Source organism: Muscardinus avellanarius (genome assembly GCF_963383645.1).
Source record: "Muscardinus avellanarius genome assembly, chromosome: 13".
Taxonomy (NCBI): Eukaryota; Metazoa; Chordata; class Mammalia; order Rodentia; family Gliridae; genus Muscardinus; species Muscardinus avellanarius.
This window is the reverse complement of record NC_137799.1, coordinates 38,149,012-38,174,727: the sequence shown is the minus strand read 5'-3', so window position 1 is coordinate 38,174,727 and position 25,716 is coordinate 38,149,012. Positions and strand designations below refer to the sequence as shown.

The following is a 25,716-nucleotide window of genomic DNA, read 5'->3' as shown; positions in this document are numbered from 1 at the left end:
AAAAAAAAAGAAGCAACAACCAAAAAAACTTCTCATTGTGTCCCAAACTGAACGTTGACTTCTTCAGGCCATGACAGAATAACTGGAAATGGATTCTCCCTCCAGCCGTAAGCAATTATAAGGCTAGACAAAATATATGAGGCACCTGAATATATGCTCTTAGGCACTGAGTAACAAGTGGATCAGGACAAGAAAAAAAATTTTTTTTGTACTGGGGATTGAACCTCAGGACATTCTATCTCTGAATTACACCCCTAACCCTGTTTTATTTTTTGTTTTTATTTTTTGCAGTACTGGAAATGACCCTCAGGGGCATTCTACCTCCAAGCTACACTCCCAACTCTATTTTTTATCCTTTTTTTTTTTTTTTTTTCTTGTGGTACTGGGGATGGAACCCAGGGGCCTTCTACCTCTGGGCTACACTCCCAGACCTATTTTATATTTTATTTGGAAACAGGGTCTCTTAAGCCAGCTGAGGCTGGCTTCGAACCTGCGTGACCCTCCTGTCTCAGTCTCCCAAGCACGGGGATGACAAGCCCAGTTTAATATCCTTTATTTTGAAACAGGGTGTCACTGAGTTGTAGAAGGCCTCACTAAGCAGCTGAAGTTAGCCACAAACTGCAATCCTCCTATCTTGTTTTTGTTGTTGTTGTCTTGAAACAGGGTCTCACTAAAGTGCTGAGGGTCTCACTAATCCTTAAACATCTAGTAAGGCTTCCCCAGAACACGCAATCCTCCTGTCTTAGTCTCCCAGTACTAGGATTCCAGGCGTGCACCGGCCGGCCTCTTTCCTACTGTGGTGCAGAGATGGAGGCTGAGCACAGTGGCCGTCTCCCTGTGCAGGTAGGTTTGTGTCTGTGCTGCGGAGAGGCTGGCATTTGCGTGACAGGGTGGTGGGCTGAGCGTGGCGCCGCGGGGCGGTGGGCCGGCAGTCTCTTGGCTGAAGGCTGGGCGGCACGTGCTCAGGCCGAGGCTTCATCAGGCCTGGTAGAGACCACCTGCTATGGGTTTGAGAGCTAAGAGGTGGTATGCAGAGACCATGCAGAGCTGGGAGACAGTGGAATTCCAGCCCAGACAATATGGAGCTTTCATGCTGAGACTCAGAAAGAATGAGCCATGTTCCAATTCAAACAGGAAGAATAAAAGCAGCCTGAGAGGATAAAAAAAAAAAAAAAAAAAAAGTTCTGGCGGGGATTTAACTGCCTGCTAGAGTGAAACTTAATGCTCTTCAAAGAGAACAAAATCTAGGTGCCCTCAGTGTGCCAGCCGTAAGACAGAGGAGTGTGGGCCCCGGGAAATGTCCCATATAGAGCTGTACACATATGGGTCAGTGAGTCGACAAAGGGTCAATGTAATCCAATGAGTAAAGAAAAGCCTTCCAATAAAGGCTTGATATTCACAGGTAACAATTCGATAACCATATTAAAAAAATAAAATGAATCTGGACTCCTCATACCATACATAAAAACTAACTCAAGACTGATTGTGGACCTAAACATAAAACCCGTAATGCTTCTGGAAGAAGACAGAAATATATATTTTTAACCCAAGGGTAGGCAAGATTTCTTGGAATGCAAAAAGCACTAATAATGATGGGGAGAAGTTAGTAAATCAGTCTGCCAAAATTAAAATTTCCTGTTCAGCAAGAAATACCATTAAGAACATGACAACTGGGTGTGGTGGTGCACGCTTGTAATCCCAGCATTCAGGAGGCTGAGACTGGAGGATCGCGGTTCACGGACAGACAGCCTCAGCTACTTAGTGAGGCCCTCTGCAACTTAGTGAGACCCTGTTTCAAAATAAAGAATATAAAATAGGGCAGATTCCCCTGGGGTCCATCCTCAGACCCACAGACACACAAAAAGAAATACCATTAAGAACACAAAAAGGTAAGTGATAGAATGGGAAAAGATATTTGCAATACATATACAGGACAAAGGGCTTGTATGGAGAATATTAAGAAAACCTACATTCAATGTCATGGTTTGAATACAGGATGTCCCTTGGAAAAGCTCATGTGTTGGCAATGCAACAGTGTCCAGAGGTGAAATACCTGAATTAGGGCTCTAACCCCATCAGTGGGTAAAGCCATTGAAGGATGAGTGATTTGAGTGGATGTACTGGGTGGTGATTTAGGCGGGTAGAGCATGGCTGGAGGAGTTAGGTCACTGGGCGTGTGGTCTTGGGAGCTTTTTCTGTCCCTGGTCACCTCCTGCCCCCCCCCCCTGCCTTGTGGCTGCCCTGAGATGAGCTGCTCTCTAACACATGCCATGTGGCCATGGCGTCTGCCTTGGAGCCAGCCGACTATGGACTGTGCCTCTGAAACTGTGAGCCCAAACACCTGCCCTCCCTTAGGTTGTCTGTGCCAGGTATTTTGGTCATAGTAATGGGAAAGGGGACTGAAACAATGACAATAACGACAACTAGCCAGGCGTGGTGGCACACACTTGTAATCCCAACATTTGGGAGGCTGAGACCGGAGGATCGAGGTTCGGGGACAGCCTCAGTTACTTAGTGAGGCCCTCTGCAAATCAGTGAGACCTGGTTTCAAAATAAAGAATAAAAAATAGGGCAGGGGGTGTAGCTCAGAGGTAGAATGCCCCTGGGTTCCATCCCCAGACCTGCCCCCCCAAAAAAAACCCCAACTAAAATCTGATAAAAATAACCAGAAGATTTGAACAGAAACTTCACAAAAGAAAAATGTATGGTCAATAAGTTCATGAAACCCAGAATCTTTAGTATTCATCACAGGTTGAGTACCCTTTATTTAATGCTTGGGGCCAAAAGCGTTTCAGATTTTGGAATATCTGCAGACACAGAATGAGGTATCTTGGGGATGGGACGCAAGTCTAAATGCAAAATTCATTTATACATCTTATACATACAGTCTGAAGATAATTTATACCATGTTTTAATAATTTTATGCATGAAAAAGTTTCATGGTGTGGAATTTTCCACTTGTGGCAATCATGTTGTCATTCAAAGTTTTGGATTTTGGAGCATTTGGGATTTTGGATTTTTAGATTAGTGGTGTTCAACCTGTATTAAAGCCATAATGAAATTCCACTTCACACACACTATAAAATGGCTAAAATTAAAAATACCAAATCATCAAAGCAGTAAAGATTCGAAGCAACTAGACCTCTCCTACACTGCTGGTAGGAGCATACATTACTAGAATCATTTTAGAAAACTGGCACATTTCTTCTACAGTTAAGTAGATGTCTATCCTCCCTCTCACCCAGAGATTCCACTCATATTTACACAAAATAAATAAAAACATGTGTTTGCAAAAAGACATATGAAAAATGCTTACAGCAGTTTTATTCATAATAACAATAAAAACCCAACTAGAAACAATCCAACTGTCCATTAATAGAAGAGTGGCTAAACAAATTATGGTATATTCATATAACTACTATTTATCAATAAAAAGGGATGATGAACTTTTTATTGTATAATAAGGGATAAAGTTTTTATTGTACAAGCAATTACATAGATGACTGTCAAAAATAATAAACTGGGGCTGGGTTGTGGTGGTGCACGCCTGTAATCCCAGGACTAAGGAGGCTGAGACCAGAAGATTGCAGGTTCGAAGCCAGCCTCAGCAACTTAGCAAGGCTCTTAGTAATTTAGTGAGATCCTGTATTCGAATAAAAAAATAAAATACAGCTGGGGGTGTAGTTTGGAAGTAGAATGCCCCAGATTTAATTCTTATCACGCGTCCTTCCCCCTTCTCCCCTGACATAAAACAAGTCAAGCTTGGAACAAAAGAAATCAGTCATAAAAGATTATACAGTATATTATTCCATTTAGGTGAAGTCAAAGACAGAACTAACTGCTGGGTATGGTGGCACAAGCCTGTAATCCCAGTACTTGGGAGGCTGAGACAGGAGGATTGCAGGTTTGAGGTCAGCCTCAGCAACTTAGGGAAGCCTTCAGCAACACAGATCCTGTTTCCAAAAAGGGGTAGGGGTAGGGGCATGGGTTTGAGATGGAGCTGAGGGGTAGAATGCCCCTAGGTTTAATCTCAAATATCAAACAAAGAAAAATCAGAATAGTGCTTGCCAAGGAAGTGTGGACCAACTTGAAGGGGACAAAAGGCAACTTTGGAAGTGAAGGAGATGTTTTATATTTTGATCTGTTAATCACACGGGTGCAGAGGTCTGAAAGAAACCTCACTGGATGGCATGCATCAGTCTGTGCACGTATGTAAACGTCATATCAAATTTAAAATAGTATAGTTATCCTTTCTCTCCAACCCTGAGCTACCATCTGCACCCATTACCCTGTAGCGGCACATGGCTGGTTTTTTTTTTTTTTTTTTTTGGTGGTACTGGGGTTCCTGGAAGCCCTTCTACCTCGGGGCTACACTCCCAGACCTATTTTTACATTTTCATTTTGGAAACAGGGTCTCCTAAGCCAGCGCAAGGCTGGCTTCGAACCTGCGCGATCCTCCTGTCTCCGCCTCCCAAGCGCGGGGACTACAAGCGTGTGCCACCACGCCCGGCTACATCGCTGGTTTTAATTTGCGTCTCCCTCAGGACTAATGAGGTCGAGTACACTTTCATGGGGCCGTCCATGGATTTCCTTTTTGAAGTGCCTGTTTAAAGCTAGGGATTACGAGGGGTTAGGCCGGTGCTGGGGCCAGCGAGGCCGGCATCGGAGCCTGCCGTGAGGCATGACCAGTGCTGGGGCCTCCGAGGCCGGGATCGGAGCCTGCTGAGGGGTTAGGCCGGTGCTGGGGCCAGTGAGGCCGGCATCAGAGCCTGCCTTGAGGCAAGGCCGGTACTGGGGCCTCGAGGCCAGGATAAGAGCCTGCCGAGGGGTTAGGCCAGTGCTGGGGCCAGCAAGGCCGGCATTGGAGCCTGCCATGAGACATGACCAGTGCTGGGGCCTCCAAGGCCGGGATCAGAGCCTGCCGAGGGGTTAGGCCGGTGTTGGGGCCAGCGAGGCCGGCATCGGAGCCTGCCTTGAGACAAGGCTGATACTGGGGCCTCCGAGGCCAGGATAAGAACCTGCTGAGGGGTTAGGCCGGTGCTGGGGCCAGCGAGGCCAGCATCAGAGCCTGCCCTAAGGCAAGGCTGGTGCTGGGGCCTCCAAGGCCGGCATCAGCCTGCCTTGGGGCAAGGCCAGTACTGGGGCATCCGAGGCTGGGATAAGAGCCTGCCGAGGGGTTAGGCCGGTGCTGGGGCCAGCGAGGCCGGCATCGGAGCCTGCCGTGAGGCAAGGCCGATACTGGGGCCTCGAGGCCAGGATAAGAGCCTGCCGAGGGGTTAGGCCGGTGCTGGGGCCAGTGAGGCCGGCATCGCAGCCTGCCTTGAGGCAAGGCCGGTACTGGGGCCTCCTAGGCCAGGATAAGAGCCTGCCGAGGGGTTAGGCCGGTGCTGGGGCCAACGAGGCCAGCATTGGAGCCTGCCGTGAGGCAAGGCCGATACTGGGGCCTCCTAGGCCAGGATAAGAGCCTGCTGAGGGGTTAGGCCGGTGCTGGAGCTAGTGAGGCCGGCATCGCAGCCTGCCGTGAGGCATGGCCGGTGCTGGGACCTCCGAGGCCAGTATTGGAGACGGCCGAGGGGTTAGTCCGGTGCTGGGGCCAGGGAGGCTGGCACCAGAGCCTGCCATGAGGCAAGGCCGGTACTGGGGCCTCCGAGGCCGGGATTGGAGCCTGCCGAGGGGTGAGGCCGATGCTGGGGCCAGCGAGGCTGGCATTGGAGCCTGCCGTGAGGCAAGGCCGATGCTGAGGCCTCCGAGGCCGGGATTGGAGCCTGCCTTGAGGCAAGGCCGATACTGGGGCCTACGAGGCCAGGATAAGAGCCTGCTGAGGGGTTAGGCCGGTGCTGGAGCCAGTGAGGCCGGCATCGCAGCATGCCGTGAGGCATGGCCGGTGCTGGGACCTCTGAGGCCAGTATCGGAGCCGGCCAAGGGGTTAGGCCAGTGCTGGGGCCAGTGAGGCCGGCATCGGAGCCTGCTGTGAGGCAAGGCCGGTACTGGGGCCTCCGAGGCCAGGATAACAACCTGCCGAAGGGCTAGACCGGTGCTGGGGCCAGCAAGGCTGGCATCGGAGCCTGCCGTGAGGCGAGGCCAGCATCAGAGCCTGCCGTGAGACATGGCCAGTGCTGGGGCCTCCTAACCCGGGAACGGAACCTGCCGAGGGGTTAGGCCGGTGCTGGGGCCAACGAGGCCGGGATTGGAATCCTGCCAAGGGGTTAGGCCGGTGTAGGGGCCAATGGCCAGCATTGGAGCCTGGCGTGAGGCAAGTTCACTCCTGCGGCCTCCAAGGCTGGGACCAAAGCCAGCTTAGGGGTTAGACCAGTGCAGGGGCCAGCGAGACCAGAACTGGGGTCTCCTATGAGGCAAGGCAGCTGCTTGAGCCAGCGAGGTCTGGATCAGTCCACTGGGTAGCCAGGCCACTACTGGGACCATCAAGAGTGGGATCGGTACTTGCAACACAGCATGCACAGAGAAATATCGCAGAAAATATAAATCAGACGCTTCTCTTAATCAGCAATAACTAGGAGGAAAAGGGCAACAGGAAGAGGTTGAGCTATAGAAAGGGCCCTATAGTGAAGCAACTAATGTGACCAATCAGAGGGTATGTAATACTGGAGGACGGAGCCTCTTTAAAACGCAGGAGGTACATAAACAAATGTATCAAAGTAAATCACCAAAGAAGCGTGGGATGGAGGGAGGGGGAGGGAATGGGATGGGGGCTGGAGGAGGGCCAATTGGATGATGTGTGCTTGTATATCCTCTCAAGTCTTGTACTCCAATGTGATTGATATATAACTACAATGCACCAATTTAAAAAATAAATTAATTTTTAAAAAAGCCAAAAAAAAATCTCGGGATTATTTTCAGTTGGGTTATATTGTTATTACTGAGTTATAAGATATCTTTACATATCCTTTGCTAGATTTATATTCTGTGAATCTGTGAATATATTCTGTGATTCACGTTTTCATTTTCTTTCTTTATTTTTATTTATTATTTTCTTTTTTTAAATTTTTTATTGGTGCATTATATTCATACATCATATTGAGGTAAAAAACTTGTGTGTACAAACATGTACTCATCGCTGATTTAACCTCTACCCAATTCCCACCCCCTCCCTCCCCGTCCCTCCTTCCCTTGCTCGGCTCAGTGATTGACTTCGATATGTTTAAGTACAATGTGTGTTTTAGAGATTTTCCTTCTTCCCCCCTCCTTTCTCCTCCTTTAGGTTGTCTTGATTGCTCCTCTATAGAATTTCCTTTTTCATCTAGAGTTCCTCCTATGACCCATTTCTCCCTAACTCTCACATATTAGGGAAAGCATCTGATTTCTTATTTTTTGTGACTGACTAATCTCACTTAGAATAATGTCCTCCAGTTCCATCCATTTCCCTGAAAATGATGTAACTGAGTTTTTTTAATGGCCGAGTAAAAGTCCATTGTGTACATATCCCACAGTTTTGTAATCCATTCATCCATTCACATTTTTATGCTTTCCTATTATGAATTGTGCTTCTGATGTTGTCTAAGATGTAGCTCTAAATCCTGAAGATTTTCTCCCATGCATTTTTCTTAAGATTTTAAATTTCTGCTGGGCATGGTGGTGCACACTTGTAATCCCCGCACTTGGGAGGCTGAGACAGGAGGATCGCGCAGATTTGAAGCCAGCCCCAGCTACTTAGTGAGGATCTCAGCAACTTAGTGAGACCCTGTTTCACTAAGGGAGTATAGCCCGGAGATAGAAAGCCTCTGGGTTCCAGCCCCAGTACCACAAAAAAAGAAAAAAAAATTATACTTTTACATTTGCCCTTAAGCCTGTGAGCCGTTTTGAGTTAGTTTTTAATCAGTGAGAAAGATTTAGCTTGAAGTTAGTTTAGGTAGTTTGCATGCATGCACACACCTATTTATGTATTTGCCTCTGGATGTCCACTGTCACAGCATCATGTGCTGGAAAGGGGGATTGAATTACTTTCGCACTCTTGTTAAAAATCAGTTGAGCCAGGCATGGTGGCACATGCCTGTAATCTGAGTACTTGGGAGGCTGAGACAGGAGAGAACTGCAGGTTTGGACCAGTCTCAGCAATTTAGCAAGACTCAGCAATCTAGCGAGATTTTTTTGTTTGTTTGTTTGTTTGTTTTTGTTTTGTGGGTTCTGGGGATGGAACCCAGGGGCATTCGACCTCCAAGCTACACCCCGTGCCCTATTTTTTATTCTTTATTTTGAAACAGGGTCTCGCTAAATTGTGGAGGGCCTCACTACGTAGCTGAGGCTGGCCGCGAACCATGATACTCTGGTCTCAGCCTCTTGAATGCTGGGATTACAAGTGTGTGCCACCATGCCAGAATTTTTTTATTTTTAATCAGGGTCTCACTGAGTTGTAAAGGGCCTCACTAAATAGCTGAGGCTGCCGGCAAACTGCGATCCTCTTGTCTCAGCCTCCCAAATGCTGGGATTACATCATGTGCCACCATGCCTGGCTAAAAATTGATTTTTAAATAAAAATTATTACTAGACAAATAAAAACTTTATATACATATAAGTACACACACACACATATTTTTTACGGTACTGGGGATGGAACCCTGGGGCAGTCTATCTCTGAGCTATACTTCCAGCCCTATTTTTTATTCTTTATTTTGAAACAGGGTCTCACTGAGTTGCAGAGGGCCTCACTAAGTAGCTGAGGCTGTCTGCGTCTGTCCTAGTTTCTTTTAATGGAAGTAATATTTTAGGACCATGATCTTGATATTAAGGATGCTTATTTCTGCTGCCTTGGTCCTTGTTTTTAAGCCTACTCGGCGGACATCTATCTCTTCCACAGAACTGTGAGTTTCTTTCAGGTAAGACTGAGTATTTTTATCTTTGGAGACTCATGAGCCGGTGACTCCCTTCTCAGCTCCAACTATTCAGGACAACAGAAAAGACAGAGCATTCTTAGCTACAAGTATTGAGATCAGCCCAGTACCAGGTCCTCTTGACCCAGGCTCTGACAGTGCAGTTCTGATTCCCCCTGGCTATGAGTTCTTTCAATCAAAAATGTTAATAAGCAATGATTTATTATTACTTCCAACTGACTGGATTACTGCTGGGTGGTCACTGGGAGAAGCAACAGGTCAGTGAGCATCTCTGGCAACTCACACCAACCCTTTCTTGTCTGACTCACATTGCATAGCTTTCCCTCACAGTTTCACGTCTGTGGCCACCATTATCCCTCCCAACTTCACCCCAGCCCTTCTCGGAGGCCTTGCATGTCTCTGCCTCCAAGTGCTCTTTCCCAAGGTGGATGTTGCTTTTCTCACCAGTGTCATGTGCATGAGGGGCTCGGACCCTGAGACCACTCTGAGCGGGTTAGTTGCAGCTGATTCTCGGTAAGCCCCCCTCCTCCAACTGCAACTGGCCTCCGAAGCCACAGGTTCCTGATCTGTGGATTCGACCAACAGGGTATTGAAAATATTTGGGGGGAAAAAAAGTGTCTGTAACGAACAGCTACAGACTTTTCTTGCAATTATTTCCTAAATGATATCGCAACTATTGATACAGCACTTATAACTGTACTAGGTACTGCAAATAATCCAGAGATGATTCAAAGTATACAATAGGATGTGCAAAGGTTATATGCGAATACCATGCCGTTTTATTTAAAAGGCTTGATCATCTGCACGTTTTGTATTTATGGGTATGTGTGTGTGGGGCGTGATCTGGAACTGATCTCCTATAGATAGAGATGACCATATGTTCTTGGTTTCCCTCACTTAGCAAGTAATAAAAAAAAGTAATAAAATGTTATTTTGCTATCTCTACAAAAGTCTTGGCGACTTGCACATGGTTGTCTGAATCAAGCCTTCACATATTTTAATTTTCCCAGCTAGCCCTGACCCTCCTCATAGTCCATTTGTGCTAACCTAGCTCAAATTCTGTCTCCTCCTCCCATAAAATAGATGTTTCTGTCATACTGTGTTCCCATATAGTTTATACTTATCTTTCTAAATTTTTCGATCTCATAAAAAAGCTCACTTACAAGACCTTTCCAGATGTCTTTGTTTTATTTGTTTTTCTTTATAATCTGGTGGCTTCAGTTTAAAGCTACCAAAAGAACCCCATCATCCTCATTTTGATAATTTCCCATACAAAAGTATGCAAACCACCCACTATCCAAACACTTCCTCCCAGAGGGTGAGTTCATCTTAAGCAGGACCAAGCGCAGCATCTGGAAGGAATATCTTTTGATCGTCACTAAGAGTCTGACCTACTTCTTATTCTCCTCAGCTCCACATTCTACTTTCTGACTTCTTCTTTGCTCCTCTGAGGATAACCGTGGACTGTTCTTTTAGGGAGCACTATACACTGCGTGCTCTCCAAGATGCTTTCTCCATGAGAGGTTCTTTCCTTCGGTAAGGGACAACTCTGACAGGTGTTTAAGTATGGTTGAGCCAACTCTAATCTATATAGTCTTCCATCTGAGACCTCCCTTTCTCCCTCCCTTTCTCTCTCTCACTTTCTCTCTTTCTCTCTCTCTGTCTCGGTACTGGGGATGGAACCCAGGAGCTTCCTACCTCTGGGCTACACTCCCAGACCTATTTTATATTTTATTTGGAGACAGAGTCTCACTAAGTTGCTGAGAGCCTCACTAAGTAGCTGAGGCTGGCTTCGAACCCATGCAATCCTCCTGTCTCAGCCTCCTAAGTATGAGATTACAAGCGTGCGCCACCACGCCCAGCCCTTTCTTTCTAGTACTAGGGATTGAACCCAAGGATGTTCTACCTCTGAGCCACACACCCCAGACCTTTTAATTTTTATTTTGAAATGGAGTCTCACTAAGTTGCTAATAAGGCTGGATTTCAATCTGTGATCCTTCTGTCTCAGCCTCCCAAGTACTGGGATTACAAGCTTCTAAATGACCAAGAGAGTCCAAGAGAGTACTGCCAGGGACATGCTGTTAATATTCCAATTCTTATCAGGGATAGCGACGCACATTTGTAATCCCAGTACTTGGGAGGCTGAGACAGGAGGACCCCAGGCTGGCAACCAGCTTCAGCAACTTAGGCCCTCCATAATTTAGTGAGACCCTATTTTAAGATAAAGAATAAAATAGGGCTGCAGGTATACCTCAGAGGTAGAATGTGCCTGGGTTCAATCCCCAGTAAACACACACATACACACACATACACACACACACACACACACACACTTCCAATTCTTAGGAGGGATATAATAGAGGCCCAAATCACACCACCAGCCCTAGTAACTGCAGTTTGCCTCAATGCCAGCCCAGCCCAGTTTACTATGTAACAGTGTCTAACCTGGGCAGCACATGGAGCCCATGTGATGGCCCATAGCACCCAGCACTGCCAATTTCTGTTCCAGATGAGTTTCTCATGGTTCCTACAAGAGCCCTTTAGTAAGGTGCACTAGATACCACAACTCAGAGGGAATACAGCAAGCACCGAGCACATGATCTAATACTAGCACATTCCTAAGAACTGGAATGTTGTCAGCAGGTCCCCTATGATGGCACCTGGCACAGGAACTATGGGGCTGCAGTTTTCTTGGGCTTCCGAGAAGCTGCCTGTAGTGGGAGGCAAAAGGGCCAGCAGTGGGCCTTTGGGAGGGTGTGGCCAGCAGACTGCTTCGATCCTTCAGACTCGCCTTCCATCACGTCGGCCTGTGTCCCCAACGCCAGGGGTCTGAATCTAGAGCGAGGACAGCAGCTGTCCCTGGGGACCCAATCTGTGCCCAGACGAGGATTTCCTTGTACTCAAATGTCACATTTCCTGTTGTTCCACTTGGCTTATTTACTCCATCTCTACTTTAATCCGTGGGGATCCATGAAGCAACAGGGAATTCTATAACCAGGTAACACTTTTTAAAAACTGTATTCTTCAAGTTTTACCCTTCCTTTCTGCCACTGGGGCATGTGCCTAACAAATGTCCCCCAGTGAAGACCTGGACAAACAATGTTGGGAGTGGGGACCTGGGGCCGGCCTGCCGCTCTTCCATGACTGCGCTCCCTGTGTGTGAGCTCAGGTTTCTATGCGGCTCCCTCCCAGCCTCCCACTGGACTATCCACATGCCTCTGTGTCCCCAGCCTCAGCGGGAGAGGCAGAGGCCCCCCTTGGGAGGGGAGCCCCATAAGACAGCTCTCAACAAGCACACTCTTCTGCTTCCTGGCTGTGACGTGCGGCAAGTCCCTTAATCCGCAGAGCGTGCTTCCTCACCGCTGAGCTGAGGCTCAAGATGGCTGTCCCGCTTCGCATGATGGAGATTTTGAGAATTCCTGAAGGAAAAATCATTCATTCAACAAGCTATCTTTGTTTGCATATGTGCCCGGCACTGTTCCAAGTATTGAAAGGCAGCAAACAAGACGGAGTCCCTCCCTTCAGAGGCAGACATACGCTAAACAAATATTAACACGAATGCTATGCAGAGAGACGAAGCAGGCTATTTTAGGGCGGGTTATCAAGGAAGGTCTCTGAGGAGGGTGACATTTGAACACCTGGAGGACATTCCACGCCAGGGCACAAGATGAGATCCCTGGTGACAGGGCGGAGAGAGGAGAGGCCTGAGGACCGCATCCCGGGCCAGTCTGACATCCTAAGGGCACGCAACCGAGAGGAATCCTAGAGGAGGGAGGGGGCGCGAACACCCTTGGGAAACCACCACAGGACTGTCTGTGGAAGGCAGTGGAATAAAGTGTTGCTTTGTTGGGTTTTCCTGACTGTCTCCCTTGCACCGCTCAGCATCACGACAGGTGGGCAAGGTGGGGTCAGGAACAGAAGTCCTCCTGAAGAATCTGTGGGGGAAAGGGCCAGTGCGGAAACCCTTGCTATTTACAGTGCTCAAAGGGGACTCGGCAGGTATAGACTGTTAGGTGGTTTGCTGTAGGGCATAATGCGAAGCCTTTTCTTTGGTTCTTCCATAAATCACTAGAGACATCTGTGCCAAGCCAGGCATGGTGGCTCATGTCTATAATCCCAGTGCTTGGGAGGCTAAGAGAGGATAGTCACAGGTTCAAGACCAGCCTTAGAAATTTAGCAAAACCCTGTTTCAAAAAAATAGAATAAAATAAAATAAGGGCTGAGGCTGTAGCTAGGAGGTAAAACACCTCTGGGTTCAATCCCCAGTACCACAATCAACAACAATAACAAACACCTCCGTGCAGTTCACTAATGCCGTGTGAGTGGAGTTGTGGACTTGGCGGAGGGGACGGGGATGTGAGGAAATACTGAGTCACTAATCATGCGTGGTGGCGCATGCTTGTAATCCCAGCATTCAGGAGGCTGAGACCGGAGGATTGCAGTCCGAGGACAGCCTCACTACTTAATGAGCACTCCGCAACTTAGTGAGACCCTGTTTCAAAATAAAGAATAAAAAATAGGGCAAGGGGTGTAACTTGGAGGTTGAATGCCCCTGGGTACTATCCCCAGACCCGCCAAAAAAAAAAAAAAGTACTGATTTACACCCTTGGGGTGGTACATGAAGAGCCAGGGCTGCAGACTGTCACAGGGCTGGACCACCAGGTTGAGGAAGTTCACCCAGAGGGATTAAACACACCCTTTGCCCTCAGGGAGCACAGAACTCTGTATATAATATGTTTTCCTCTGTTACCCATCTCCCCCAAGTAAAATGTAAGCTTCTTCAGGGCAGAAACCCTGTATCACTGCTTTGCATCCTGCCTGGAGCTCTGCCTGGCCTGCAGGTGCTAATATTGAATGAGTGTGTAACCATCCTCACGATACTGTTTGGGACATTAACTATGCACTCCGATGCACTCCCTCCTGCCACACAGATCTTGTGGAGTAAAACTATAAGTAAAACCCAAGCTTGTATCCAACACTTGCTGTTGGAGTAGACCACATGGTAGGTGGAGAGAGTCGGTGTGGAAGCAGAGATGATGCTCTCAGGTCTAGTAGGAGACAAAGAATGTTTGATGCCCAAACAGAACAAAACAAAAGCCGGGCGTGGTGGCGCAGGCTTGCAATCCCTGCGCTTGGGAGGCGGAGACAGGAGGATCGCGCAGGTTCGAAGCCAGCCGCGCTGGCTTAAGAGACCCTGTTTCAAAAATATAAAATAGGTGTGGGAGTGTAGCCCGGAGGTAGAAGGGCTTCCAGGAACCACCAAAAAAAAAAAAAAAAAAAAAAAAACCCAAACAAACCAATACTACAAAACTCAGTAAAAGGGGAAAACAGTTCCTTAATAGAGGGAACCCTTGTTTAAAGAATAAAAATACGTGGTGTGGTGACACATACCTGTAGTCCCAGCTACTTTTAAGGTGAAGACAAGAGGATCGCAGGTTTGAGGGCAGCCTTAGCAACGTACTGAGGCCTTGTTTCAAAATGAAAAATGTAACAGGGCCGGGGTGTAGCTCGGTGGTTCAGCACTCTTGAGTTCAGTCCCCAGGACGGAGGGGTGGTAGAAATGTGACTTCCAGCTAGGGAAACCAGCCAGTAATCACAGACGGTAACAAAGCCAGCAGCCGCTGTCACTCCCTAAGCACGGTTGTCTGGAAGGCACAGTTCTGAGTTCTTTTCATGTATTATTTCATCTTATTCTCTCAACAGCTCTTCAAAGCTGTACAACTTAAAGTGTGCTACCAGGGCCCTAGGGGATTTTTAGAAATGCCAGACCTTGGCACACACCACCCCACACCTCCTGGATCAGCACTGGCATTTTAACAAGAAAACCAGGGAGCCTGTGTGCACCCAATAATTTTGAGAAGCACTGGTTTAAAGTAGTAGTGTCTTCTTACAGATAAAGGAACTACCCCTGAGGGAACCAACATAAGAGACTTCCTACCAGGTCACTCTGCTAAGGAAGAGAGAAGCCAGAGCCATCGAGGCCCGGTGTCACCACGAGGACTATTACTAACTAAGCCAAGCTCCAGGGGAGAGTGGGCATCTGAGCTGGTCTTGGAGATGTGGGTAGGACTGGGGCATGCAGAGGACAGAAGGAGGAAAGGGACCGTGGGCAGAGGACACAGCATCAGCAAAAGCCCTGAGGGGGCCCTCCAGCCAGTTCTTAGTTCAGTCCGCTTGCAGCTCCAGGAATGCAAGGGGCCAATAAGAAAGACACACAGACACCCTTAGCCAAGGGGACAGAGTTAGTGTGTTTAAAAAACACATTTCCTATCCAGAATAGGCTATTTTCTTTTATTTTTGGTGCTGGGGAGCAAAGCCAGGGGTACTCTAACTCTGAGCTACACTCCAGCCCTTTTTCTATTTTTCATTTTGAGACAGTTGCTAGCTTTGAACTTGCGATCCTCCTGCTTCAGCCTCCCAAGTGCTGGGTTTACAGGTGTCTGCCATCTTGCTGAGCTTAGAGTAGCCATTTTAATATTAAAGTGGTAGAAGGTTAGTTTTTAACGAAAAAAAAAAATTAGAAGTGTTGGGGGGGGGAGACCTAGGGCAGCTTAGAACCCTATTTGGTACCAGGAGGGAAAAAAGAAAAAAAGAAAAAAAAATCCCCTCAACATTATGAAGCATACAAAGCAACAGCGTAAGTAAATGCAAACTGTATTAACTGAGCAACTGTAATGCGTTAAGGACTTGAAATCCTCAAATCAAAGTAGATGCTCTACTTTTGTGGACTTTAGTTTGAAACTGTTCTCAGGTGCTAGACAGGAAAATAGGAAGGCCAGTGAGCCCCGTACACACACCTACACCCGCACACATATGCGTCTGCTTGGCACTGAGACAAAGCTTAAAACTGACAAACGTCCACACACGTCCCAGCTGCGCTCGTCATCGCTGCTTCAAACCTCAGCTCTCTCCATCCTGAGAATAACCAGCTGTTTCTCATTGTCAGCTTTGAAATCTGATGCCGTAACCCAGAACACTGAGTTCTGATGAAGTGTGGGGCGTCTGAGGGGCTCTCTGAGGGGTGCGGAGCCACAAGGGCCTCGCTTTCTCTCTCTGGGCCCGGCCCTGAGTTCACCGCAGTTCACCTGGGAAGGAGAAGGGGGCGGGGAATCCCCAGACTGGGCTTCAGGCCTGATTCTCATACAAATTCAAGGCAACCTTGAGGGGTCAGGGAAGGGCATTTTGGAGACTTAGTAAAATGTCAAGTGCTTTGTGCAGGTCATTGTAACCAGCACTTACAACCCGAGGCAAGTTGGTAGTATTACCTCCAGTGTCTAGGAGGAAACAGTTGCTCAGCTTTTACAGAGCTGTTAAGGAGGACTTGAGTCCAAACTGAGTCTAAAGCCTCTGCACCACAACTGCCTGCCTCCCAGTCCCCTTCTTGGAGTGCTGGGGTCCCTGACTTGCAAAATGATGATGGGACCTCCCCAGCCTCACCATCACAGATATATATGCTCGTGGATCCTAAAAGAGTGAAATTAGTGCCACAATTATTATGCACTAGAGTGCCACACCGTATCTAGGTTGGACTGACAAAGCATGCTCTGTTAGGAAGCCTGGCCCAAAGATTTGGAAACTCAAGCCAGAATCTATGAAAATCCAGGGCACCTCTACCTGGAAAATGGACCCCAACCCGCCCTGCCTAGTTAGGGTTGCCTCCCTCTGGTCCCTCCCAGGTCTGCAGAGGAAAGTAGCTGTCTCTGGCCCCATCCACCTATTGCTTCTTTAATAATCACCTCAGCAGGAGGCAACGCCAAGTGGTGGCTATTTTACTAGTCACTACACATTCGGTGGAGTCAGATCGGCTCCAGCTCCGCTTCCTCACCTACAAAACTAGGGGTAACACTGCCCTGGGGAGTTGTGAGTGGGATGAAGGGCGCACTGACTGGCAAGCAGTTAGCACTGAGCCTGACACACAGGAAACACGATGGATGGTGACGAACTCGCTCTTCCCCCGACTCTTTCCTCTGCCTAAACCTTTCTCTTTCTTCCTCAGCATCATTTGAACCAACCCTCTCTGCACCCTAGGAAAGAAATGATTTGTACCAATCACTCAAGTTAGAGTTTTCTGTTGGGAGGTGGGAATAAAGACACAGGGAGGAGAGCTCGCTGCGGCCTCCTCGGCCTGCAGCGCAGGCGCTCACGGCCCCGCAGGCAGCTCAAGCGCTGGTTGTCAAGGATTCTTTATTTTGACTGAGCCAACATGGTTTGTAGCTCCTGACCGTCCAATGGCAAAGAGAATGAATTCTGTTACTCAGGACAACGATGGCAGGATAGAAATCTGTCCAGGTGAGCACTGCCCATGAGTTCTGACCGTCTGTTTTAAGGAGTTTTTGACTGCAAATGCAAATATGAGAGGGCTTGTTGGAAGGGTGGATGTGGTATACTAAGGATGACAGGGTCTTGTGGAAATGCAGCGATAGCATCTGTGTGCAGCTGGGTCTCCCAAGAGCCAGGGTGAGAGAGAGGTCTGAGTCCACAGCAGCCCCGGCCCTCAGCAGCAGCTCCGGGGGGCGTCGCTCATCTCTTGTCTCAGCTGCTCCGCTGGGCCTGCTCCCTGTTCCTCCTGCCTGGACTCAGTACAAGCTTTTCTCTACCTCACTCTTCTGTCCCCATCAGCTTGCCAGGACTCCCCCAAGGCCCGTCTCTATTTTATTGCATCTCTCTACCACTTCGGCTTCCATCTCTATAGCTAAGTGTTCTTCTGTGGTCCTTAGTTCAAAATTCACAGGTCCCTGGTGAACCTATGAACTTGTGCTGTTCTTTTTTTTTTTTTTTTTCCTGGTATTGGGGATCAAATCTAGGCATTCTACCTCTGAGCTACACTCCTAGCCCTATTTTATTTTTATTTGGAAACAGGGTCTAATTAAGTTTTGAGAGCCTTGCTAAATTGCTGAGGCTGGCTTTGAACCGGCAATCCTCCTGACTCAGCCACCAAGGAACTGGGATTACAGGTGTGCGCCACCACGCCTGGCTGGTGATGTTCTTACGTCGATCTCTGGGCCAGTAAATTTTGACTAGGGGATGAGGATGGAGCCAGGTTTTATGGGAGAAAACATAGCTACCTCTGTATGAAGGGGAGTTCTGGACTTAAAAGTTCCTCTCGGAAAGGACTGCGGGATAGCATGCCCCAGTGGATGCGCTGAGAACAACTTCACGTGGTAGACTCACTCTCCCAGCTGTCTCCACCTCCGCTGCTCTGGACAGCCAAGACGTCCTCGCCTGACAATACCTGAGTGCCCTGGTTGGTGAGCAAAGGAACCATCTGACCTCCTGTCTCTTTCTTTCTTTGTTAGAGATGGCCTCCCCCTTTTTTCTTGTACAGATTAACTGAGTGAATTCCAGCTGCCGTATCACTAACCCTCTTCTTTCTTCCTGTCGCTTCCCAGCCATCACGCGGGTGGGGCTGTCACCATTGAGTCTCAGCCCTCAACTACACAGGATGGATACTTGACCTGAAGCAGACAGCTGGAATAGCTACCCCTTCTGCCAGGAATGGGGGCAACTCAGGATAGGTCATAGAGGAATGTAGCCAGGTTAAGTAAGGTTGAGAGACTGAGTCAGAAACGGAGACTTTCTTTTTAAAGCTCTCTGTCTCTCTCTGTCTCTCTCTCTCCCTTTCTCCTTTACCCCCAACCCCCATTCGCATCAATCCCCTGGGATTGAACCCAGGGCTTTTTGACTCCAAGCTACACACTAGAACATCCCTAGCCCTTTTTTTGTTTTGAAACAGGGTCTCACTAAGTGGCTGAGGGGCTCTCTAAATTGCTGAGGCTGGCCTCAAACCTGCAATTCTGCCTCAGTCTCCTGAGTACTATGATTACAGGCATGCACCACCACACCTGGCACAGGTTTCTCTTTTTAAAATTCAGATAGTATAAGCTGATCACTTGTAACCAATGTCTAGTTTTCTCAAGTAAGTTCTTTGCTCCCCCCCAAATCAATCCTTAAGTGACACTAATCAAAGCCAGCACACTGCATTTACAATTAAGTCTCCTACCAGGCAGGAGGGGAATAAATGAAGTTCAATGTATTTTTGTTTTGTTTTGTTTTTTTGTTTTGGACACTGGGGATTGAGCCCAGAGACATTCTATCTCTGAGCAATACCCCAAGCCCTATTTTATTTTTATTTGAAAAAAGGGTCTCACTAGGTTTATAAGTCTCACTACTTGCTGAGGCTGTCCTTGACCCTGCAATCCTCCTGTCACAGCCTCACAAGTACTGGGATTATAGGCTTGTGCCACCATGCCCCGTGGAGTGCAAGTGTCTAAGGCCCTGTACTTTCCAAAAGAAGAGTAAGGGTATTAACTACTTTTAATTCTAATGTATCAACTTTAAATAAAAATTTCTAGGGTAACAAGTAAAAATAGAGTATATAATAATAATATATAATATCCAAAAGAAAAAGGGAATGATTAAAAGCAGCCCAAAAGAAGGGATGAAGCCGGGCGTGGTGGTGCACGCTTGTAATCCCCGCACTTGGGTTTGAAGCCAGCCGTGCTGGCATAAGAGACCCTGTTTCAAAAAATAAAATAGGTCTGGGAGTGTAGACCTGGAGGTAGAAGGGCTTCCAGGAACCCCAGTACCACCAAAAACAAACAAACAAACAAACAAACAAACGAAGGCATGAAAACAAAAATGCAATGGAGACCTGGCGGGGCAGACACACTGAGAGCATCAAGTAAGAGGCAGATTTAAACCTGAACACGTCAGGGTGATAGTAAATAAAAATAGACCAAGAGTTCCAGTTAAAAGACAGAGTGCCAGGCTATTAAAAATACCAAACAATTATATGCTGTTATAAGAGCCATATCTAAAACACACATATACAGTAAGCATAAAATTAAAAGGATAGGAATGGATACTGCTCACATAGATTGACCAAAAAAGATGGTATAACCATACTACCAGATGAAATAGAAAAAAAGAAAAGAAAAATCTAGCCAAAAAAAGATGGTATAACTATACTACCAGATGAAATAGAAAAGAAGAAAAGAAAAATCTAGCCAAAAAAAGATGGTAAACTATATTACCAGATGAAATAGAAAAAAAGAAAAGAAAAGAAAAATCTAGCCAGGCCTGATGGATGGCACACGCCTGTCATCTCAGTACTTGGGAAGCTAGAACTGAAGTCAGGTTCAGGGCCAGCCTCAAGAACTTAGCAAGACCCTCAACAACTCAGTGAGGCCCTGTTTCAAAATAAAAAATAAAATAGGACTGGGGGTATAGCTCAGAGGTAAGATGCCCCTGGGCTCAATCCCCAGTACCAAAATAACAACAACAATAAAGGAACTAAAATTACAACAAGTTAGAAACAGACGAAAATATATCCAAGGAAGCAGGGCCTGGTGGTGTACACTTATAATCCCAGCATTTGGGAGGCCAAGAAAGGAGGATCACAGTTTGAGGACAGCCTCAGCTACTTAGGTCCTTTGCAACTCAGTGAGACCTTGTTTCAAAATAAAGAATAAAAAATAGGGCTGGGGGTGAGCTTGGAGGTAGAATGCCCCTGGATTCCATCCCTAATACTGCAGGGGGGAAAAAAAGAAAATATATCCAAGAAAAACAAAAAGGTAAAATAAAAGAGTAGAAATATCCAGGCGTGGTGGTGCACACTTGTAATCCCAGTACTTGGGAAGCTGAGACAATAGGCTCACAGGTTCACAGCCAGCCTCAGAAATCTAGTGAAACCCTGTTTCCAAATAAAGAATAGAACAGGACTGGGGGTGTAGCTCAGAGGCAGAGTGCCTTTGAGTTAATCCCCAGTACCTAACACACACACACACACACACACACACACACACACACACAGGGCAGAACTGAATGAAATAGAAAACAAACTTATTATGGAGAATGTCAAGGGCCAGGGACTGTAGTCTGTTTCACTAGCCTTCCTAAATTTTCCAGTAGTTAGTTGTGACTAACCAGAATCCTAGAGAAGCTGTAACTAGATGGAGTGATTTTGTGTGTGTGTGTATGTGTGTGTGTGTGTGTGTGTGTGTGTGTGTGTGTGTGTGTGTGTGGTGCTAGGGATCAAACTCAGGGCTGTGTGCATGCTAAGTATGAGCTCTACCACTGAACTATACCCCCAGCAAATAAACTTAACACATTGCTCCACCCAGGTCCGCTTTGCTGGCTCGTGCATCCACCCCCAGGTGAAAATGTGAGCTGATGACTCACAGAGGTCCCCTTCTCCAGAGGACAGCCACCTCACCTCGCTCCACCCACCCAATATAGCACTTGAACAAGAAACGCTTTCTTAGGTCTTGCTAAATAGAACCTAAGGCATCACCATTTAGGAGGTAAAAAGAGAGTCACAATGGGGCTGGGGTGTAGCTGAGTGGCAGAGTATTTGATTTGCATGAGTAATGCCCTGGGTGTGAGCCCAATACTGCAAAAAAGAAAGAAAGAAAGAAAGAAAGAAAGAAAGAAAGAAAGAAAGAAAGAAAGAAAGAAAGAAAGAAAGAAAGAAAGAAGGAGAGAGAGGGAGAGAGAGGGAGAGAGGGAGAGAGAGAGAGAGAAAGGAAGAGAGAGAGAAAGGAAGAGAGAGAGGAAGAGAGAGAGAGAGGAAGAGAGAGGGAGCTGATAAAATAAGCAAAAGACAGGATGACCAGGTAGTTCACATATTTACCAGAATAGCTAAAAATCAAAAAGTGCCAAGCCGGGCACTGGGTGCATGCTTGTAATTCTAGTACTTAGGGAGGCTGAGACAAGAGGGTCGCAGGTTTGAGGCTCTTGTGTAGTAACTTAGTGAGATCCTGTTTCAAAATAAAAAATAAAAAGGGCCGAGGGTGTAGCTTCAGAGGTAGAACAGCCCTAGGTTCAGTCCCTGTTGGGCATTATTCAGCTAAAGAATGCTACTCTGATGCATATAACCTGAAGAAGCTAGTTCATATACACCAGAGAAAATGTCTAAAATGTCTAAGGATGTTCCTGGCAGTCAGAAACTGTAAGCAATCCAATAGAATAAATACATTGTGAACTACTTATACCATCAGGCGCTGTTAGCAGTGAAAGTGAGATTGCCAGGGGACATACGTCACAAACAGCGAACCAAGCAAAATGTGAGACGCAGACAGTATGATTGTGTATGTATGAAGTTAGATAGTAAAGCTAGTTAGACTAAACTATACTAGTTAGGGGTGTGATTACAGGGAATTAAACTATGTAGAAAAGTGATATGATTAGCACAAAAGTCAAGATAGTGGCTTCTTCTAGGGAAGGAGGTCATGGTTTGGATGGAGGGGCTGAGTGTGTACTGACAATGTTCCATTTCTTGGTTTTATAGATGTATTTCCCTTATAATTATTTGTTAAACTATACATTTGCGGGTTCATTCCTATATGCATGTTATCTTTCTTTTTTTTTCCCCCCAGTATTGGGAATGGAACCAAAGGACATTGTATTTCTGAGCTACAACCCCAGCCCTATTTTTTATTTTTTATTTTGAATGAGGTCTCACTGAGTTGCAAAGGGCCTCACTAAGTAGCTGAGGTTGTCGGTGAACCACGATCCTCCTGTTTCTGCCTCCCAAACACTGGAACTACAAGCGTGAACCACCACGCCCAGCAGTATATTATCTATCATAGTTAAAAAAAAAAAAGCTTAAAAAGACAATGAAATAAATACACAGATGATTGTTTGAGTTTCAGAAAAACAGAGAGCCGAAAAGGCTTTTTTCTTTTTTAAGTTTAAATGAATAACTAGTTTTGTTTTGTTTGATACAGGGCTTTGCCATGTTGCCCAGGCTGGTCTTGAACTCCTGGGCCAAGCAATCCTCCTGCCTCCACCTCCTCACTAGCTTAGATTACAGGTCTGCACCACTGTACCTAGCAAAAGTCTTTCATTTTAAAGTTAAAAACTTGCCCCCCCATCCCTAACAGAGTATATGCTGAGTGAATTTTTAGCAATGTCTATCTTCAACTGCCTGATATCATAAGACTATAGGTGGGAACAAGTCTCCTGGGAACCGATGTGTGCTTTGCCAAGAATCACCTGAGGACCCGGCTTACATATGGAAAAGCAAGATTCAGTAGGTGCCCGAAGTCCTAGGGTAAACATCTTGCTGAAGGCTGCCATTTCTTTTCTTTTCTTTTCTTTTTTTTTTTTTTTTTTTTTTTGCGGGTCTGGGGATGGAACCCAGAGGCATTTGACCTCCAAGCTACAGCCCCTGCCCAATTTTTTATTCTTTATTTTGAAACCGGGTCTCACTGAGTTGCAGAGGGCCTCACTCAGTAGCTGAGGCTGTCCGTGAACCGGGATCTTCTGGTCTCAGCCTCCCGAATGATGGGATTACAAGCGTGCGTCACCGCGCCCGGCAAAGGCTGCCATTTCTGAGAACACTTCGTTAGGCAGAACCCTGAAGAGGAGGTGGAAATGATTTATTAAAGGGACTTGGGGTTAAGCCGGGCGTGGCGGCACACGCTTGTAATCCCGGCGCTTGGGAGGCGGAGACAGGAGGATCGCGCAGGTTGGAAGCCAGCCGTGTTGGTTTAAGAGACCCTGTTTCCAAATAAAAATATTAAAAAATAGGTCTGGGAATGTAGCCCAGAAGTAGAAGGGTTTCCTGGAACCCCAGTACCACACACACACACACACACACACACACACACACACACACACAAAAGGACTTGGGGTTAACTTAGGAAAACAAAAAGGGATTGAGCCCTTCAATTTGATAAGAGGTTTGAAAACAGGAATATGTGTCTTGGGTAGTCTGGGGTGACTACCCAAGTCTGGGGACCTGGTGACAGTTCCCAGCTTGATGACAGGCTCAGCACAAGGCCCAGCACGCGGTGCTTTGGGAAGAATGCCTAAGCAAGTGAGCAGACTCTAAAAAAAGATCTAACCTGGGGATCCAGGCCTGGGCGCATGCTGCCAGGGATCTGATCCAAAAAGGATGTTGAGCAGCAGTGGCCACACGTTCTCAGGCCACACAGCGCTGCTCTTCAACACCATGAAGCTGGGTCAGAAATAGCAATGAGGAGCCAAGCACGGTGGCGCACGCTTGTAATTCCAATACTCGGGAGGCTGAGACAGGAGGACCGCAGGTGCGCGGCCAGCCTCAGCTTAGCGAGGCCCTGTTTCAAAATAGAATAAAAATAAGATTAGGGGTGTAGGTTGGTGGTAGAATGTCTCTGGGTTCAATCCTCAGTAGGGCAAAAGAAAAAAAAAAGAAAAAAAGTTAAAGAAATAACAACGAGGGTGCACTGCTCACACACTGCCCTCTCTCCTCTGAACCCTGGTGTGTAAGACTGACCCCTGAGGGCTGCTGCCTAAGCCCCCAGAGGGCTTGGGATTCTCACTACTGAGGGCATTCGTGGACTTGGGAGATGAAAGAGATGTGTGACTGCATTAGAACTCAACTTGTGAAATGAGACATACAGGCTAAGCACCTAAACTGAAATTAAAATCTTAATAAAATCTTTCTTTCATCTACCTTTATGTAGACAATATCCAATATTTCAGATGAGTGAGAAACTAATAAATCACTAAGCTAACAAAAGAGGGGTAACGAGGGAAGTGAACAGACACTTCACACAAAGCCCAGGAGAGGTGACTCAAGAGGAGCTTCATTCATTAAAGCAACAGGAGGAACAAAGCTCTTGTTGTGCCATCTATGATTCCTCTGGGACCGGGGCCCATAAAAAGAACTTGTTTCGTTTACATCTCCTTTGAAGAGCATATGATGTCTTTTGGCTGCCCAGGACGCTCTCTGTTCCTGCTCGGAGCTCTTGCTGGCTCACATCTACCCCCTGCATGTGGTAATCCTCTCGGTGTATCCCCACCCCAAGATTCTGAGGTCCCTAAGGCTGAGGTCTGTATATGTTTTTTATTTGTTTTACTGACTCCGGCTCCCCTTGGCCCTGCTACCGATGCATGTTTATTGAAGGAAAGAATGGAAAAAGGAAGGAAGAAAAAAAAAAAGAATATGTCTGTATCACAACTGAAAAAAAAAGCACACCAAAAACCAGAAACCCTTGGTGAACTTGTGACAACTTGACCATGCACTGATTAATAGCTACTTGTGCTATCATAAAAATACAGTTCCCTGATAACCATGGAAACCAAACGAAAGCATAATGGTGAGGACTGCTCTTTTCAGAAATCTAAAAACAATAGAAGCCTGAAACGAGAAACACAAAGACACCCAAGTGTTCCAGGCCAGAAGGAAATCCTTCCTAAAACCTCTGACAAAGCAGCATTCTCTCCAGTCTCTAAAAGATCTCCCCAGGCTTCCACAAGGGCTCTGCAACTGTGAGGCGTCAGGAGGCCACTCAGGCCTCTCTTGTGTGCTGCTGTCCCTTGAGGCCAGCGCTATGAGGCAAGCTTACTGGGAGCTGGAACTTACTGTTATTATAAAATGTACTGAGAATCAGCAGAGGGATATAGATATGATATATGATATTATATAATCTCAAAGTAAGATAGCTAGCTATGGAAAAAGTCCCCTAGGGACATAGATCATGTCTGTCTTGTTTACCCTCTATCTCCAGCTCCTAGTAGGTGTACAAACACACAGTAGATATCACTACTTGCCGAATAAATGAATTAAGTTAGGACCCAGAGAAAGCACAGTGCCTGACAAAATGTGCCTCCTCTCCGCTACCCAAAACTCTGTTAGGTCCCAGGCAAAACCGAAGTCCTGTCCTCGTCCTGGTCCAGTTTCTGATTTGTGAAAGGAGACGGCGATTACACGGCCCCCCAGGCATCTTCCAGCTCTGAGGTCAATCTCTGGACCGAGCTTTTTTTGGTGGCAGCACATGCCTGGCACTTTTCTTCCCTTCAGAGGGAATCTGATACCCATCTGCTCAAGCAAATTAGTGTTCCCATCCTGCCTGAGTCATTCCATAGGAACAACAGGTTCACA

General features: G+C 46.8%; 1 protein-coding gene across 1 annotated transcript in view; it reads right to left on the bottom strand.

The window, feature by feature from the left end:
• FBXO10 (F-box protein 10) overlaps nt 1-23,761 on the bottom strand; it is a gene marked incomplete at its 3' end in the record, with an annotated part of 49,693 nt that extends 25,932 nt beyond the window's left edge. The window contains exon 1 of the mRNA XM_080708807.1: nt 23,696-23,761. Coding sequence (XP_080564933.1) covers nt 23,696-23,719 — 24 coding nt within the window. The 5' untranslated portion in view covers nt 23,720-23,761. The remainder of the gene's footprint in view (nt 1-23,695) is intronic.
• Nucleotides 23,762-25,716: the final 1,955 nt, after the last annotated feature.